Genomic DNA, 18339 nt, shown 5'->3' on the forward strand with positions numbered 1-18339 from the left:
AAGGTGCATGAAACTAAAAGATTTTAAAATACTTTATTACTTTTGAGGTACTAAAATTTTTATCTGAGGAAGTTAAAAGATTTATATTTAGATACTTTGTTGTTTTGAGATACTAAAACCTTTATCTTGGCCAACCTGAACAATTGAGATAGATTGTACTAATTGATGTACATCTACTGCTGAAGAATTTTTCAAGCTTATCATCATTTAAAAACTGTATTTCCCTCCTCAGTTTTGAAGTCAGTAACTTGATTAATAAATTGCAGAGTGGTATAAAGGAATAGTGATTTTATTTGTTTTATGACTAACAAGCTGACTATGGAGATAGGAGATGTATTATTTTTATACTATATTGTTCACAGAAGTGAGGATTTGGTATAAAGTACATCTGTTTGGACATCATTACAAGATGCTTAGGAAGTGTTCAAAGGCCTCATTGTGACCACTACTGGGTATTTACCCAAAGGGTACAGACACTAATCCAAAAAGACAGATGCACTCCTATGCTTATTGCAGCATTATTTACAATAGCCAAATTATGGAGACAGCCCAAATGTCTATTGATAGACAAATGGATACAGAAGATGTAATTTACACAATGGAATATTACTCATCCAGAAAGAAGAATGAAACAACAATGTGGATGGATCCAGACATTATAATGTTAAGTGAAATAAGTCAGTCAGAGAAAAGGCAAATGCCATATGATTTTGCTCATATGTGGGATTTTTAAAAAAAGATTTTATTTATTTATTTGACAGAGAGCTCAAAAGAGCACAAGTAGGGGAAGCAGCAGAGGGAGAAGGAGAGGGATGTGGGGATTGACTCCAGGACCCTGGGATCATAACCTGAGAGAGCCGAAGACAGACTCTTAACCAACTGAGCCCCCCAGGCACCCCTAATATGTGGAATCTAAGAATACAAATGAATGAACAACAACAACAACAGAAAAGAGACAAACCAAAAAGCACACTCTTAATTATAGAGAACAAACTGATGATTACCAGAGGGGAAGTAGATGAGGGATGGATGAAATAGGTGATGGGGATGAAGAAGTGCACTTGTGATGAGCACTGGGTGATGTATGGAAGTGTTGGATCACTATATTATACATGTCCAATTAATATAACATTGTATGTTAATTACACTAAAATAAAAAAAAAAAAACCCTTCATTATGAAGTGAGAGACCTCCGGATGGGATATAAATTATATGGTCACCTTACCTATAAGTCACTATCAATGTATACTCCCTAGGGACACACCATTTTATATACTTATTTGTGAAATTAATGAAGTTGATTCTCTTTTTCTAGTTGAGGGTGTAACAACTTGGTTTTGAGATTTTCAAGTCAGAAATGACTTGCAAGAAATTATCATGTTATCACTCAGAGATCACTCAGAGATTACTCTTATTTGGGATTCCAAAAATTCCTTAGATTGTCTCAAGTGAGTGGGCCCACAAAAGACCTCATCATGCATCAAAAATAGACATTCATATAGTCTGGGTTGGAGGTGGAAGCTGATGGAGACACTGGACAGGGAACTAATTCAACTTATCTCCAACCTAAAACTCTTTTTACTTTCTTCTTCCCATAGAATTATCAGTTGCTGATTGTCCAGAACACTGTGGAAGTGGCTCAGTTTGTCAATAATAATCCGGAATTTTTACACCTTGCTGAACCGTTCTGGAAGGAACTCTCCCTCCTTCCCCCTCTATATGATTACAGTGCCTACCGAAGATTAATCGACCAGTATGGGACACATTATCTGCAGTCTGGGTCCCTAGGAGGAGAGTACAAAGTTGTATTTTATGTAGACTCGCATAAACTCAAACAAAGCGGTAGAGTATTAAAAAAATTATTAAATACAATCATTGTAGGGATTTTAGAGGGGGAAATGGCATGTAGTTAGCTTGAACTTTCAGAGCTTTAAAATATGACAAATAGAATTAAATTGTAAAGGAATCCAAAATGGTAAGAATCCATTATATTCTACTCATAATCTTTAGGCTCTAAGAAAAGCCTGCCTATTCTTTTGGATAGTCCCCTGAAATGTGAAATAGTTATTATCATTTATCTCCAGAGGGTATTGATTGGATTTTTGGAATACTTTTTAACCTTTTCCATTTCTCAGCTTGAGTAATATTCTTTGAGGAAAAGTTAATGAAGAATTATATTTCAGAAATCAAAATGTTTTATTTATTTATTTATTTATTCATTCATTCATTTATTTATTTATTTATTGTCAAAATGTTTTAAAGAAGCATTTTGTTTACCTCTGTTCATTATCACTCACATTCCTTAAAAAAAAAAAAATCTGCTCTGGATATCACAGGTTTGTTTACTACCTAATTCTTGTAATAATAGCTTAAATTTACTGGATGGGTTTCTTACAACGGTAAGTTAGATATGTTAGCAACGATCCTCACTACTACTCAGTGAGGTGGCCAGTCCAATTCTGGTCTTACAGATGGAGAAATGGAGACTCAGTGTTACGATGAGACTCATCCAAGGGCATATAGATTGTAATGAGGTCTAATTGGCTCCAAAGTCAGCTGAACTTTTTCTTATGTTATGTTGTTGCTAGAATTGTTGCCAATTTTTGTTACAATCAGTGCATGCCACTCAGTTCATGATTTTTTGATCTCATAGAGGAGAGTCCTCACCAGGTGTCCCCATGTGGGAGGGGAGAGAGTGGTGTCTCAGTGTCCAATATTTTTCTCCAAAGATCTTTTGGCTCTGGTTTATTAATATTCCAAGTCAAACCTGCTCCTTCCCAACTTTTTCCTTACATCGATGTCCAAACTTCCTTCTCCGTTCTCCGTTCCTGATCATTTCTTCAGAATCTTTCTATTCAGTCAGGCCTTGGAGGAGGGTAAGACTTATTACATGAGATTCAGAGGAGATCTTGTAACCTTCCTTTGTAGGTGAACTATAATATTTTTCTATGTCCATTGGGTTATTTTTCCCCCCCATTTGGCTTAATTTTTTACTGATAAGCCTTAACTAGAATTTGAACTTTTTTAACTTCCCTGGTTGGAAATGAATGTACAACACAATTTTGTTTTTGTTTTTTAAAGCAACAACAAAGGCAGTATTTCTCTGGAAAATTAATCCAGCACGTGGCTTGATATAAACTTCACTGCTTCCCCCTTTTTTCCTTAGTACTTAAAAGAAATGGAGAGAATTTTTAAAAGCTTTCCAAGTTGGTCAAAGTAACTTTTGAGTAAAAATTTTACTCTTGAGCAGTTTCTGTTCTTCCAAAAAGTTCTAATTGAAATATAATCAAAACTGCTTAAGTATAACCTTGTTCTTAAAGAAATACTGAGTTTATTACAGTATAGTTAGCAAAATTATATGAGAAAAATATATTTCCACACTTTATTATTTCCTATCCTTCTCTTAAAAAAAATGTATTGCCAAACTCCACTTGATAATGAGTAGAAATTGTTACATTCTAAGGTTATGAGTGATGGGAAGGAAATGTTGGAAACCAGAGACAGTAAAGATATTAAAATGGAGAGATTGAGGCAGTAGACCTAGGGTTTTAGGAATCAATTATTGTAGAACCAGAACCCAGCTTTTGGGGTTTCCAGTAGGTGGATGGGGACCATTGCATGTCTACTTTTAATGATTTGCTTTATGCCTGAGTAGCTGACCAAATGGGCCAAAGATATTACTCTTTGGGGTGTTCAGTTTCTGCTCCTTCCACTGTTTTCATGTAGAAATCATCCCAATCTTCTCCCCTCTCTGATCAAAAATGATTGGAACCAAAATTTGCATTTGAAAGTAAGTTTCAGACATATGACGCTTCTTCATTCCTAGGTATATGCATGTATCTATTATTTTGTTTAAAAACAAAAATCAAATTTTCCTTTTTCTGATCCTTGACCCTTCTAGAGCACTTGAAAATGTCCCTATCATATTGCTCTTGATTAGATAGCCACAATAGTAGGACATAACCTCTTATCTCCATTCTCATACCTGGCTGTATTTCAAAAGGGCTCTTTAGTAAATGCAGAAATTAAACACTTTTAAAACTTTCTCCTCAGGTCTTGGTTCAGTAGATATGAAGGAATGTACTGCCTCAACGTTCAATTTTTTATTTTATACATCATCAGAGAACAAATGCAAAAAGCTGGAAGACGTCTTAAAATCAGATTCAGGTAAATAAGAGGGGAAATTTGCATTAAAGCCCAATCTCTATCCCTCTTTTGTGGTTAATTCCTGACCTCTAAGGGCCTTTGAGATTTTAGCAGGTGTTCTATTTTTTAAATGTATCTCATTATTTTTGCCTCTGATCTCTCTTTCATATGTCATAGCGGTGGGATGTTATACAGAGTGGAAAGCTTACTGGGTATATCCTGTGCACTGTAAATATGTCGTCAGTGTGTACCAACTTTCTCCCATACAATGACATTGGCAATCAGGCCTAGAAAAAAGACACCAGCAGGAGAAGATTCAATTCCATTTTGACATGGATGCTCAGTGCATTTTTTGGTGCATGCTGCTGCTGCTGCTGCTGGAGGGTGAGGGAGTGGGGAAGGTGATGTGTTATTCTTTGAGGGATTGAAAAAAGAATTAGAAAAATAAACTGATTTAAATTCTGTCTAGATGCCATGTTAAGGAATTTGGATTTCATTCTGATGACGAGGGATGCTGTTAAAGGATTTAATATAGGGAATGATTAAATGAAAGATTACAAAGGAAGTTTTAGAGAAAGAAGAGAGACTGAGAAGGGACAATCTGATAGGATAAGAACCAGAAAACAGCTACCTGGTTGGCTCATTCAGTATAGCATGCAACTCTTGAATTCAGGGTCATTGAGTTTGAGCCCCACACTGGGTAGGGAGCCTACTTAAAAAAAAGGAACAAAAGAAAGAAAAAAACAGTAAAAGCTTGGAAAAATCAGTAACATTAAAAGTAAAGGAGAAGGAGAGGTCAACAGAGAGAAATTCTTAGAGAGAAGTTAAGTAAGAGAAGGACCAGAGACTCTTCATTGAATTTGGTGATTACAACATATTTGCCTTACAATAAAGAGATTCTCAGTGTGGTAGCAATGGACTGAGTGGTGCTAGAGTTTGAATTGTCCTGGGGTGATGGCAGAAATTGGGGCAAAGGTGAATTGACTGATCCAGGTGCCAGAGTTCTTACCAAGGAAGTAGGGACTCTCAAGATACTGGCAGATGACTGCAGGAAGGAGGGAGACAGAAGAGTGAAACCAGGTTTATTTACTCATTCACTTCCTTCACCAGTTGTTTATGGAGCCTGTGGTATGCAGTGGGATTTGTTCTAAGCATTGGGATACAAGCAGTGACATGCCCGAGAAAATGCCTGTCTTCCTGGAACTGGCATGACAAAGGAGGAGGACAGGTCTTTGAAAGAGATAGAAATATAGTGATCTGGAAATAGAAATGAGAGTGGGAGATTTGTGAACATGTAGACATCAGTTACCAACTGGGCTCGTGACTGGAGGCTGCTCGCTGACTTTATGTAATTTGGTGTTTAACACGTAGCATTTACTTTGTGCCCAACACAATTTTAAGTGGTTTACAAAAATTAGCCAATACATTCCTCTGACCTAAGAGTTAGGTATTATTCATATTCCCATTATACAGACAGGGACACTGAGTCACAGAAAGGTTGCCCAAGATCGCAGTTGGTAAGGGTCAGACATGAGATTCAAAGGCATGACATCTGGCTTCACAGTCCTCATTGTCACACAAGTCCATTGTCTGGAGGAAGAGGGCCAGCTGGAGCAGGGAGCTCACTGAGGTGTGAAGAGAGTGGCTACAGGCTTAAAAATAAAATTAAAAATGGTTTCTTGGGGATCCCTGGGTGGCTCAGTGGTTTGGCACCTGCCTTTGGCCCAGGGCGCGATCCTGGAGTCCCGGGATCAAGCCCCACATCAGGCTCCGGGCATGGAGCCTGCTTCTCCCTCCTCCTGTGTCTCTGCCTCTCTCTCTCTCTCTGTCTATCATAAATAAATAAATCTTTAAAAAAAATAAAACTGGTTTCTTAGAATCTGTAATTCATAAACAGGTGTGCCAATGAAGGCAGTGATTTCTCCAACTTTAGTATACATCGAGACTATGGGGGAAACTTGTTAAAATACTGACTCCAGGGCTTTCCACCTAGCTGTTCTTTCATAGATGCTGGAGCTCAGAAATGTGTAGTCACTCCACGTGGTTCTGGTTCAGGTCGTGGAGGAACTGAACATTGTGATTCACTGCCTTCTATGGGCGACTGTTTGCATATTAAGGGCAGAGCTAACAATGAAGATGAGGAAGCACTCAGCTAATTTATTAAAAACATCAAGCTTTAATAATTTCTGATAAATGTGTACAGTTTTGAATTTGAAAAATTTTAAGAAATTGCAAAATTTAGTTAAAAGAAATGAATGGGGGCAGCCTGGGTGGCTCAGCGGTTTAGCGCCGCCTTCAGCCCAGGGCGTCATCCTGGAGACCCGGGATTGAGTCCCACATCAGGCTCCCTGCATGGAGCCTGCTTCTCCCTCTGCCTGTGTCTCTGCCTCTCTCTCTCTGTGTCTCTTGTGAATAAATAAATAAAATCTTAAAAAGAAAAGAAATGAATGGAAAATCACCCCAAATCTGGTCTGCAAGTTAGGAATTTCTAGTGTAAAAATCAATCAATTACAAATGGAGGCAAAAATATTTCTGAACATACAAGGCACATAAATGCAGAAAAGAATTCAATTTAAAAAAAAAAGAAAAGAATTCAATTAATATTCACTGTTTAGAACACTTTGCACGTGTTAATGTATGTCTGTTAATAGTTTTTTTTTCTTATTGTTAGTGTTCCAGAACTTCCCTCTTATTTTATTATGAAAACTTTCCAACACACAGAAAGAACATAGTAATAAATACCCATATACTCACCTCTTATATGTAATGATTATTATGACATTTTGCTATATAATCTACATTTAATATTTATAACGTGGATTATCTAATAACATAAATATTATATATTTAAAATATTTGTAATCTTATTTGAAAAATTTGGAAGTAAATTTCATGATGCTTCATCCCAAAATATATGCATATATTTTCTAAGAAGCTTGGCAGTCTCCTATGCTCTTATAATACCAAGAACATTAAGAATATGAACAATAGGGCAGCCCGGGTGGCTCAGCGGTTTAGCGCTGCCTTCAGCCCAGGGTGTCATCATTGAGACCCGGGATCGAGTCCCATGTGAGGCTCCCTGCATGGAGCCTTCTTCTCCCCCTGCCTGTGTCTCTGCCTCTCTCTCTCTCTCTCTCTCTGTGTCTCTCATGAATAAATAAATATAATCTTAAAAAAAAAGAATATGAACAATAATTCCCTAATATCATCTACTGTCAGGTAATGATTGTGTTTTTTCTTTTTTTTTAAGATTTTATTTATTTATTTTAAGATTTATTTATTTATTTATTTGAATAAACAAATAAATTTGTTAAAATAAATTTGCTGTTGAGCAAACAGAGGGATAGAGAGCAAGAGAATCCCAAGCTGACTCTGCACTGAGCACAGAGCCTGACTTGGGGCTGTATCCCACAATGCTGAGATCATGACGAGAGCTGAAAACAAGAGTTGAACTTTCCATCCACTAAGCCAGTCAGGTGCCCCTTCTTTTTTCCTCTAATAGACATTTTTAAGAGTAGTTTTAGGTTTACAGCACAACTGAGCAAAAGGGACAAGGGATTTCTGTACACCCCTGTCAGAAACTAAGGCCTCTCCACTGTCCATTCCCCACCACAATGGAACATTTGTTCCAGTTGGTGAACCTACATTGACACGTCATGATCACCCGGAGTCCATAGTTTATGTTAGAGTTCAGCCTTGGTGTTGTACATTCTTTGGGTGTGGACAGATGTCTAATACCATATATCCACCATGTAGTATCATACTGAGCAATTTCACGGCTCTAAACATCCAACGTGCTCCACCTATGTACTCTTCCTCCCATCCACTACTGTTGGCAATCATGGGTCTTCTTACTCATGGGTCTTCTTACTGTCTCCATAGTTCTTCCTTTCCCAGAATATAAAAAAGCTGGATGGGTTGTGTTTTAGTACTTGATAGACTTTTCACTTTTATAGTCTCCTTTTGGTTTTGTTTGAGCATCCTGATCTAATTTATCTGATTTCTCCTTGCGTAGGAACTCAAGGCAATATGGTGCGAGGGGACCCGTATGTCAAGGGGGGAAGTTTAGACTTCGTGGCTGGCCTCAGTAAGCTGCAGCTGGACAATCCTGCTGGAAACAAAGGGCGGTATGCTTCCTGGGCAGAATCTGTGACTCGTTTTCCCCAAGTCATAAAACAAAAGGTATGTCCTGCTCTGTTGAAAGCAGCACAAGGCAGGCATGTTTATTCACACTGGGAAAATGAGATTAAATCAAGGTGGTTAAACAGAGACAGCCCTCATTAGCATTTTCTGTCTCCCAATTATGTTTTGTATGGTGCAGTGAATGCATACATAATAATGAGAAACAGAGGCTTCATTATCTTGTATGTCCATATTTCAATTGTAAAGGTTAAATGTCTTGTAAATCCCAAGAGAAATTAATAACAAAATTTGCATCGTAAGCTTTTGACCTAAATTTGATTATGTTTTCCTTGGTCTCTACTTCAGAAGAATAGATTCTCGTAAGAGGAAAGCATTTAGGCATGTCTGCTGTCTCATCAGGTCATCTTTTCCTTCTCTGGCATGGCGGAGACATATACATCAAGATAGAACAAATTCGAAAAAAAAAAAAAAAAAAAGATGGAACAAATTCGGCCGGCAGAATTTTAGGATGTTTTGTGGATGCAGTCACTTCTTTTATAATGCAACATATGTGCTCCTAAAAATCAGAGAGCTAGGCAGGATTGCACAAATAAACACTACCTGGGGTGTGGGGAAAATGGGGTTAAGGACGTAAAACTAAAAAACTTGATCTTTGACGCTCAATAAAAAAAAAAAAAAAGACAGGCATCAGTAAAAACCACAGTGCAGTTTTATATGTGTTCAATTGTTAAGGAGTGCATATGCTGCACTAATGGGGCGCGATTCCTGGAAAAAGACTTGCAGCTTGCTGGAGGAAGAAAGGGCTAGAGCCTTTGGATGATCGTAGAAACTGCTAGATGATAGTTGTAGCACCAGACATGGACCGGTGTAGTTCATTACACAGACACTGAACTGGATGGATGTTTGGAGTGTGTGTTTGTGTGCATTTTGTGTATTCCTATCTCAGGTCAGTTGTGTCCACTTTTCTGGGTTCACCTGGTTTTTCTTGTGGATGAAAGTGTATGTAAGAAAATGCAAAATCTGCAATGTACTCAGAGTGGTTCCTAATACATCTGTCTCCATGGAACAAATGCACATTTTTAAAAAAAAGATTTTATTTATTTATTCATGAGAGACACAGACAGAGAGAGACAGAGAGAGAGAGAGAGAGAGAGAGAGGCAGAGACACAGGTAGAAGGAGAAGCAGGCTCCCTGCGGGGAACCGGGTGTGGGACTCCATCCCCGGTCCCGGAATCAGGCCCTGAGCTGAAGGCCGAGGCTCAACCACTGAGCCACCCAGGCGTCCCAACAAATTCACATTTTCAAAACAAATGCTGTAGCAGAACTGATTCTATAGTCTATTCCATATCATGGGAGTCAAGCAGAGTCCCAGGTGAAACTTGACCTGGATACATTTTTTTTTTTTTTTTTTGACCTGGATACATTTTATAAAGCCCCATATCACACCAGCTCCTTGAGCACCCTCCTAACCCCACACACACCCACTTGCCTCTGAATAAGGGTGGAGGGAGGAGGGTAGTTTTTCCGAGGAGGTCTTATCACAGAGCACCACCACCGATATTCACGATGACCTACTTTCAATGCCAGTGCCCCATAACACATCTTGAAAAATTCGAAATCGTGGATTAGGAGGAAACAGACATTCCTTCTCATTCTCAACTCTGCTCTTCTCCACATCAGACTGTAACAGTCACAGCTGTGCTAACTTATTATAGGTGTATGTCCGCACAATGCCATCCAGTCAATTATTTCAAGCTGCAGTGTAAGGCCAGGCAGAGATGGAGGGGAACGTGGCTGAGTCTTGACTCGCAGTGGTGTGCTGCAGCCAGCGCGGACGGGCCTTCACAAGAGCCAGATGGTGCTTAGGTCTTCCCAACTCCATGGTCATTGGCATCACAGTGACAACCTGAAATTGGCCATGAGGAGAGTTCTTCTACTGCAGAAATTGGCAAATGCTACAAAGTGGAACATTTTTTTTTTCGTTAGGAGAGCAGATTGTTAAAGCTTAGCCAGCACATCTAGGGTTTCCAAGTTGCTTTTCATCGGACATGTTCAGCACAGAGCAATTATGTCTATCTGTTTTAAATTTCTTCAGGGAAAAATAGTCACAATCTCCACTAAGAGACATGCTAAGTCTCTTAGAGTCAGGATATTTCATTGTGAATTTATTTGCACTTGCTTCTTCACTGTAATTTAAGTGTGTTTCCCTGTCTTCTGTCCCCTGCAAGGGTGGAAATGTACTGCCTTCAAAATAATCTTTCAGTAACTAGAAAATGAAGGTCCTGTTGGTTTTGAAAAATTTCGTGTGAGATATAAAATAATTCCTTCCCTATTCATTCCTATTTGTCCTTTTGCCTTGCAAAGAAAGTGAATTTCTTTTTTTTTATTTGAACAAGAAATAATTGGAATTAACATTAAGAGTAGCCTTTCATTTTATCCTAATGGGGATTGAGCCTAAATGCCAGAAAAAAAGTATTCTTGCATAAAACCCTGATTACTGACCATGATATCTTTATCTGTATAGCTGACACCTTTGTATGAGCTGGTAAAGGAAGTACCTTGTGCCTCCGTGAAAAGACTCTACCTGAAGCGAGCTCTTGAGGAATATCTGGATGAATTTGACCCCTGCCATTGCCGACCTTGCCAAAATGGTGGCATTGCCACCGTTGAGGGGACCCAATGTCAGTGCCATTGCAAACCATATACATTTGGTGTGGCTTGTGAGCAAGGATTCCTTGTAGGAAATGAAGCAGGTCAGTGTGCTGAATTTTTGCTAGTTATTGCTGGACACAGAGAAAAGGGAAATACTCTTTCCATCTGGCTCCTGAGGTTGTGCTTCTTTGTGTATGGGGATTTTAATTTAGTATCACCCTTCTTATTCCACTTCTGGGTCCTAGCTACTGGGTCAAGGTCCTCTGCTGTCTCTGTTTTTCCATCTTTCTATTTTTTAAGATTTATTTATTTATTTGAGAGATGGGGGTGGGGACCAGCAGAGGGAGAGGAAGAGAGAGAGAGAGAAAGAGAGAGAGAGAGAGAGAGAGAGAGAGAATCCCAAGCAGATTTCTCACTGAGCATGGAGCCGATGTGGGGCTTGATCTCATGACCCTTGAGATCATGACCTGAGCTGAAATTAAGAGTTGGACACTTAGGGTGCCCAGGTGACTCAGTCAGTTAAGCATCTGCCTTTGGCTCAGGTCATGATCCTGGGGTTCTGGGATGGAGCTCTGAGTCTGTTGGGCTCCCTGCTCAGCAGGGAATCTGCTTCTCCCCCTGCCCCTTCCCTGCTCGTGTCATTCTCTCCCTCTCAAATAAATAGATAAAATCTTAAAAAAAAAAAAAAAAAAAGCTCAACCGATTGAGCCACCCAGGGGTTTCTCCATTGTCCTGTCTTAATTTGCAGACCCACCCTGGCCTCCATTCTCCATTGGAATAGGTTAATGCTTAAAACACCTCTGTCCTTCCAAAGTCATGTCCTTAAGGATTTATTGTAACATAGGTCTGTGGAGCTTGTGTATGCATAGCTTAGCCTTTCTGACAGCAAGCTCTTTGAAATATCTTTCTATTTTGTATTGTGTTCCATCAATCAATTATTCACAAATGCTTTTGAACATCTGCTGAATGTGCTCAACTGAATTCTTGGTACTATAAGCACTTTTGTACAGATCTATGTGAGAATGACTTCATGAGTAGACAAAGCATGAGGTAATGTTGTATTTATTTATATATCTCTCTCCTCTAGAAAGTTCATTGCTTAAAGTCAGAACCGTGATTCCTTTTTTTTATTCCCGGAGCCCAACAGGGCTTGATTCATAGAAGTCACTTAATAAATGTTTAATGAATGAATGAATACATGATGACTAAACTATAGTTGCTTATAGACAAGCATCAAGAAGGCATCCTTACCTCTAATTCTCTTCCCAAGTGGCCTGTCTGGTAAATTGAAATTCCACCGCTTTGATTTCATTTCTTCATGGCTTGGATTTCCTGTAATTTGATAAAATGGAAGCTCCCCCTGCTGGTAAGGGTCGGGGTAGCGATCGATATATCAAGCTGTTATCACCCTCTGTTGGTATGCTCAGGGAACTACTTTATTAACTCAATTGCTGATTCTGTAAGAAAGCATAAAGGAACTCATGGGAAAATATTACCAAATTAGTTTATTTTTGGTGTGTGTGATACTGAAGAGTGGCTGCCGAGTGGAGGGGAGAGGGTAAATAGAGGGGTGCAGTCTACACAGTAGAAATAGCTACAGAGCAGGAAACACATCCATCATCAGGAAGTAATGCTTTGGGGCATGGTTCTGAGATCAGTTTCTAACTAGGAAAGCCAAGTTCTTAGAATATAGTGCAAGTTCTCTCTTGCCTCCCCCAAGGAATATGTTGGGGGAAAATAGTAAAAGCACTGTTAGTGGTGAATTGGCCCTGAGTTGGAAGATGGCCAGGCTGGGCCAAGTAAGTGCCTGCAGATTGAAGGATGTTGACAGGAGGCAACAGCATTTCTCCTATGTATGCACTTCCTCATTTTGTGCGGTGCCAGCTCTGAGGTCGGCAGTCTGGAATACCCGGTAGATTATGTCCTTCTCATGCCCAATCACTGCTTCTACAATAGAAATGTTCACAATAGAAACTGGTGTAATGAGAGGAGCCCAGACCCAGCCATAAGACCATGTTGCTGTCTGGACGTGTCTCTTGGCAGCTGTTTTAGCACTGGGCATGGCATTTAACCACCTTGTCTTAGATTCCATACGTATCAACAGAGAATGGGTGACAGATCTCCTGCCCATCTGGATTCATTCTTGTGAGAAGTAAACGAAGGGTTGAATGTATGTAAAAGTGCTCTGAAACAGTTGCAAAATAGTAAACAAATTTAAGATATTATTATTATTGCAAGAGATTGGTTAATGCAGCCTTAACATGGACAAACCTAGACGATGTGCAGAGATACTCTGGTCATTGTAGAAGATGTCCTGAAGGTAGTGAGTGCCCAGATTGTCCCCTCTGCCAACAACTGCCTGAGCAGGAAGCTCAGCACTAAACTCTGAAATCTTCTCCAAGTGCTTTCTGAACAGCCTCTCTCTTATCTTACAGGAGGGGTGGATGGGGGTTGGAGTTGCTGGTCCTCTTGGACCCCCTGTGTTCAAGGGAAGAAAACAAGGCGTCGAGAATGCAATAACCCACCACCCAGTGAGGGTGGGCAATCCTGTATTGGAGAACCACGGGAAAGCAGCCCCTGTGAGGATGAGGAGCTGCAGCATTTGAGGTAATGGCCACCAGGGTTCCTGGCAATTGCAGAGAGCACAGCGCCCTCTGCAGTAAGCGATTTGCAGCGACTAAAGATTCAGAAATTAATCATCAGTGACTCCTTTGCCCTTGGCAGTGGGGTCAGATGAAGGAGGGAGACGTGTGTGGTCCACGAGCACTTGTGTGTTTCACGTTTTCCTGACTGAGTAACTCAGAGGCCGCCTGGCCAAGGGGGTCGGAGCAGCTGTGGCATCAAGCAGATCTGCTCCCTACCGGCTGGGTGATAGAGAGAGCATGACTGTAGGAGCCTAGCTGACTACAGCATGAATGCAGCCCTGACATTTATTGCTTTATAACCTTGGACAAGTCATTCAGCCTTTCTGAGCCTTTGTTTTCTTTCTTAGCTCTTAAGGTCACTGTGAATTGAATTGAGATAATGCACATTCGTGGAGCAACTGCCAGGGTGTCTACCACATAGTAAATGCTCAATCAAAACTAGTTATTATTTTTGTGTAACCTCTCTTGCAGGATCACTAACTGTTATTGCCTTACTTAAAAAAAAGATTTATTTATTTGAGAGAACCATCCAGCAAGAGAGAGAAGAAGTGGGGAGATGGGGGTGGGGGGCACAGAGGGAGAGGGAGAAGCAAACTCCCTGCTGAGCTGGGAGCCAGATGTGGGGCTTGACCCCCAGGGAATCCAAGATGATGACCTGAGGGGAAGGCAGACACTTAAGTAAGTCACCCAGGTGCCCGTTATTATCTTATTTTTTTTTTTAAAGATTTTATTTATTCATGAGAGACAGAGAGAGAGAGAGAGGCAGAGACACAGGCAGAGGGAGAAGCAGGCTCCATGCATGGGACTCCATCCCCGGTCTCCAGGATCACACCCTGGGCTGAAGGCAGAGCTAAACCGCTGAGCCACCCGGGCTGCCCTACCTTATTTTTAATACAGATTTAATTCTGTTAAGGGCGTTTCAAATCCAGACAGCAGGGGAAAAAGCAGGTCTGAGACAGGTGACCTCTAGAAATCATACAAAGTAGGTGTGTTGACCAATGACTTTTATTTCCTTTTCTTTCTTCTTTGTTCTTCATACTGCTGACTTACTAGCTATGTTTTGGAAGCTTGAGTTCATGTTTGAGTTCTCTACTACAGGACATGATCAGATACCGATTTTGAAAATGGCAATTGCATCAGTGTATTTATGTGAACGGAGTCCCTTCAGATGTACATGAAAAATTCAGTGTGCTGCAAAATATTTATCATACTGTGGAAATCCATCACATTAATTATGTTTCCTTTACTTTTCAGGTTGATTGAACCACATTGTTTTCCTTTGTCTTTGGTTCCAAAAGAATTCTGTCCATCACCTCCTGCCTTGAAAGATGGATTTGTTCAAGTTGGTTATGAAAGATATATTGCTTTCCTTTACATATACTCTCTGCTCCAAGGACTCTCTCTCTACTGATGTCATAATCTGTTTCCTTCTTCCATATGAAACAGAGCTAAAAATAGTTTATATGTGCATTGTCCTTTTAGTGGTGAGGGTTTTAGTTCGTGACTTTTCTTCTTTGGCCCAAGGTGATTAGAATTCTGCAGAAGGCAGTAGATCTTCTGTGGTAAGGTAAATCAATACTGCTGCCCAGTGAAATTAGAAATGTAATCATGCCAGAGGGCTGCTGAACATTTCCATTCTGGACGCTAAAATAGGAATCCATAAGCAAGATCTTCAACAAGGAGAATTTTATTCTTGCCACTGAAAAATGTCCTTTTTAAAAAAGATTTTATTATTTATTTATTTGAGAGTGAGTGAGCAAAAGAGAGAGAGAGAGAGAAAGAAAGAAGAGAGAGAGAGAAAGAGTATACAAGCCAGGGGCAGAGGGAGAGAGGGAGACAGAGTCCCTGCTGAGTATGGAGCCCCATGCTCATGACCTGAGCCGAAGGCAGATGTCCAACTGACTGAGCCAACTAGGCACCCTGAAAAAATGTCTTTAAAATTTTTTTTTTCATAAATATGGGGTTTGGGATGAAATATTGGGTTTATTCCAGAAGCCAGTAAGACATTTTGCCAGTGTTGGTGAGATATGGGTCATGATACTTTGGGCAATTTTCTTCTTCAGGAAGGAACACAAGTCATCTACCACTTGTCGTTCTAGGGGAATTTTTTTTGTTTTTTTTTTTTTGTTTTTTTTACTTTGGGGCCATATTAATGCATATTTTTCTTGCTGCTTGTTATGATGAGACTTTGGCCCCAAAGCCCCAGTGAAGTGTCTTCCTGGCTCACATAGGAGATACTGTGCAGCAGGACCCTCTCAGTATGGTCAGCCTTGCTTTCTCCATGAAGGATTTGCCCCTAAAATTCCAGGACCTTAAACATACACTCACTGACATTTTGTCGAAGATTCTCCAAATACAGGTACTGTTGGGAAATGGAAAAGGTGTGTGTGTGTGTGTGTGTGTGTGTGTGTGTGTGGAGAGAGAGAGAGAGAGAGAGAGAGAGGAGAATGAATCCAGCAGCTCTAACAGTCAGATGTTCCAATACAGCTCCCACAATCCATGAAATTCCTGAAGGCTTGGAGAGCAACACCAAGTAAACTTGTATAGTTAGCAAATTCTGAACTGCTGTCCCAAACTCCTGGGTTTGGAACCCCTGACTCCTGAACACTGCGCTACAGATGGGCTACAACATAGTCACCCAGGAAACTTAACAACAGAGATTGCTGCTTGCCCCTCATCTTTCTTTCTTTCTTCTTCTTTCTCATTCTGTATGTTTAGGGTAAAGCCTGAGAATTGTCTTTTTTAAAAAGTATTTATTTATTTATTTATTTATTTATTTATTTATTTATGAGAGAGAAAGAGAAAGAGAGAGAGAGAACACAGAGAAGGGGCAGAAGGATAGGGAGAAGCAGACTCCCCCCTGAGCAGGGGGCTTGACATGGGGCTCCATCCCAGGACTGTCAGATCATGACCTGAGCTGAAGTCACACACTTAACCAACTGAGCCCCCCAGGTGCCCCCCACCCCCTTTTTTTGAATTGCTACTAGTGGTTCTGATACAGAGTCAAGTTTGGGCACTGTTGAGCCCAATTTCCCCTTATAGCAGTCCCCTTTGCAAGACAAAGGAAGGCCTAGGGACTTAAAGCAAATCAAATATCCTTCCCCATTTTCTTCAAACCTTGGTAGTAACCTGGGTCCTCTGTTTCCTACCAACTCCCATGATGGAGCCAACTTGGTCCAGGACTGACAGCAAGAAGAAAATGGCATCATGGAATTTTGTTCTACTGCCGGGAGCGGAACAGGTCCGGCTTTCAGCCCTCCCCCAGGTCGATGTTCTTCACCACCACCCCTGGCGTGGCAGAGAACCTGAAGGATGAGGAAAGGACGAAGAGAAGAGCATGATTACATCCTTCAGTCTCAGACTTCAAATTCTTCCTTGCTTCACTGTGAAATCTCACCTCCTGGCATCTTGGGCTAATGCCATGTCCCTGAATCTGGCCCAGCCCCAGAAGCACTGCCCTTACAGGGTGGGGGCTGGAGGGTGGGATGAGAGAAGATCAGCACTATGGTTTCCCTAAAAGTCATCAGTGAGAAACCTTAACTCTCATGAATGTGCTGATAGGGTTTGAACATTCCTATCTGTTCTTACTGGCTCTTATTAGGCAGTATTACCAATGAACAGCCCATGACATCTCTCTAAAAAGAACTGACTGACAAGTACTTTTCCAAAATCTGATAACAAAGTGTATTTTCCTGAAAAGTAGGGGGAAAGAAGTGACTTGGGTAGTGTCCACTAAAGTTATTTTAGTAAAATGCTTAGTATAGTGCTTGGTGTTTCGGGGGTAATCAATAAATTATAGGACAGTGGTGTTAATGGGTTTATTTCAACTAATGGTAGTGCAAGGGTTGGGTAGGACCATCGAGGGAAAAATGTTTTTAAAGACGATTTTCTAAATTAGTTATTTGAACTTAGTTTGCCTGATGATTAATAGAAGACATGATTTATAGGCCAAATATATCTAGAGAAATGTTCTGTTAATGCAAAATAGACATACTTTTTTCTCTCTATCTCTCTTTTATTTCTGTTTAGGATGAAGGTGCCATGTTTCCTGTTGGGACTAATGTAGTATACACTTGCAATGAAGGATATTCTCTTATTGGAGACCCTGTAGCCAGATGTGGAGATGATTTACAGTGGCTTGTTGGGGAAATGCGTTGTCAAAGTGAGTGGCCTTGGCTGTAGCATATAACTTAAGATGAGAGAATAATGTGGAAGAGAATGAATCAAGATGAATCATTGCTCACTGTGTGGCCCGTGTCTTGACCTCCCTTTCCAGAGAGGCTCATATGCTCCTGTTCAAGTTTCAGTTGTGTCTTGAAAAAGCCCTCAGCAGTCTCTAGTTGATAGTGCTCCTGTTGGGAAGGCACATTTTACTGTACTCCGAGTCTCACTGTTTCTGGTTGAAAATCTTATGTTTGGCTACTTTTGAGAATTTCTATTTTTTTCCCGGTCCTTGTGTTTCAGAAGCACCTCCACTGTGATGTCCCTAGGTGTGATTTTCTTTGTCTTTACCCTGGCTGATATTCGAAGCACTTCTTGAATCTATTCTTTAATGTCTTCTGCCAATTTTAGGAAATTCTTGGCCACTGTGTCCTCATTGCCTTTGTCCCATTCTTGCTCACTTCTCGTGAAACACAGATGATGTACTTTTTAGATTGTGTATATTACGTATATTTTTTTCTTTGTTTTACATAATTTTCCCTCTCTCTCTGTTTCATTCTAAATATTTTCTATTGGTCTACCTTCCAGTTTA

General features: G+C 40.3%; 1 protein-coding gene across 3 annotated transcripts in view; it reads left to right on the forward strand.

The window, feature by feature from the left end:
* C7 (complement C7) overlaps positions 1–18339 on the forward strand; it is a 53056-nt gene that overhangs the window by 23164 nt on the left and 11553 nt on the right. For all 3 annotated transcript variants that reach the window (XR_005986787.1, XR_005986786.1, XM_041748607.1), the window contains exons 8-14: positions 1599–1842; positions 4054–4167; positions 8162–8328; positions 10814–11042; positions 13377–13548; positions 14841–14928; positions 17616–17748. Coding sequence is in view for 1 of the 3 variants with exons in the window: in XM_041748607.1 (XP_041604541.1) it covers positions 1599–1842; positions 4054–4167; positions 8162–8328; positions 10814–11042; positions 13377–13548; positions 14841–14928; positions 17616–17748 (1147 nt within the window). In the remaining 2 variants the exon portion in view is untranslated. The remainder of the gene's footprint in view (positions 1–1598; positions 1843–4053; positions 4168–8161; positions 8329–10813; positions 11043–13376; positions 13549–14840; positions 14929–17615; positions 17749–18339) is intronic.

The sequence above is a fragment of the Vulpes lagopus genome, chromosome 3 (assembly GCF_018345385.1).
Source record: "Vulpes lagopus strain Blue_001 chromosome 3, ASM1834538v1, whole genome shotgun sequence".
NCBI classification, from domain to species: Eukaryota; Metazoa; Chordata; class Mammalia; order Carnivora; family Canidae; genus Vulpes; species Vulpes lagopus.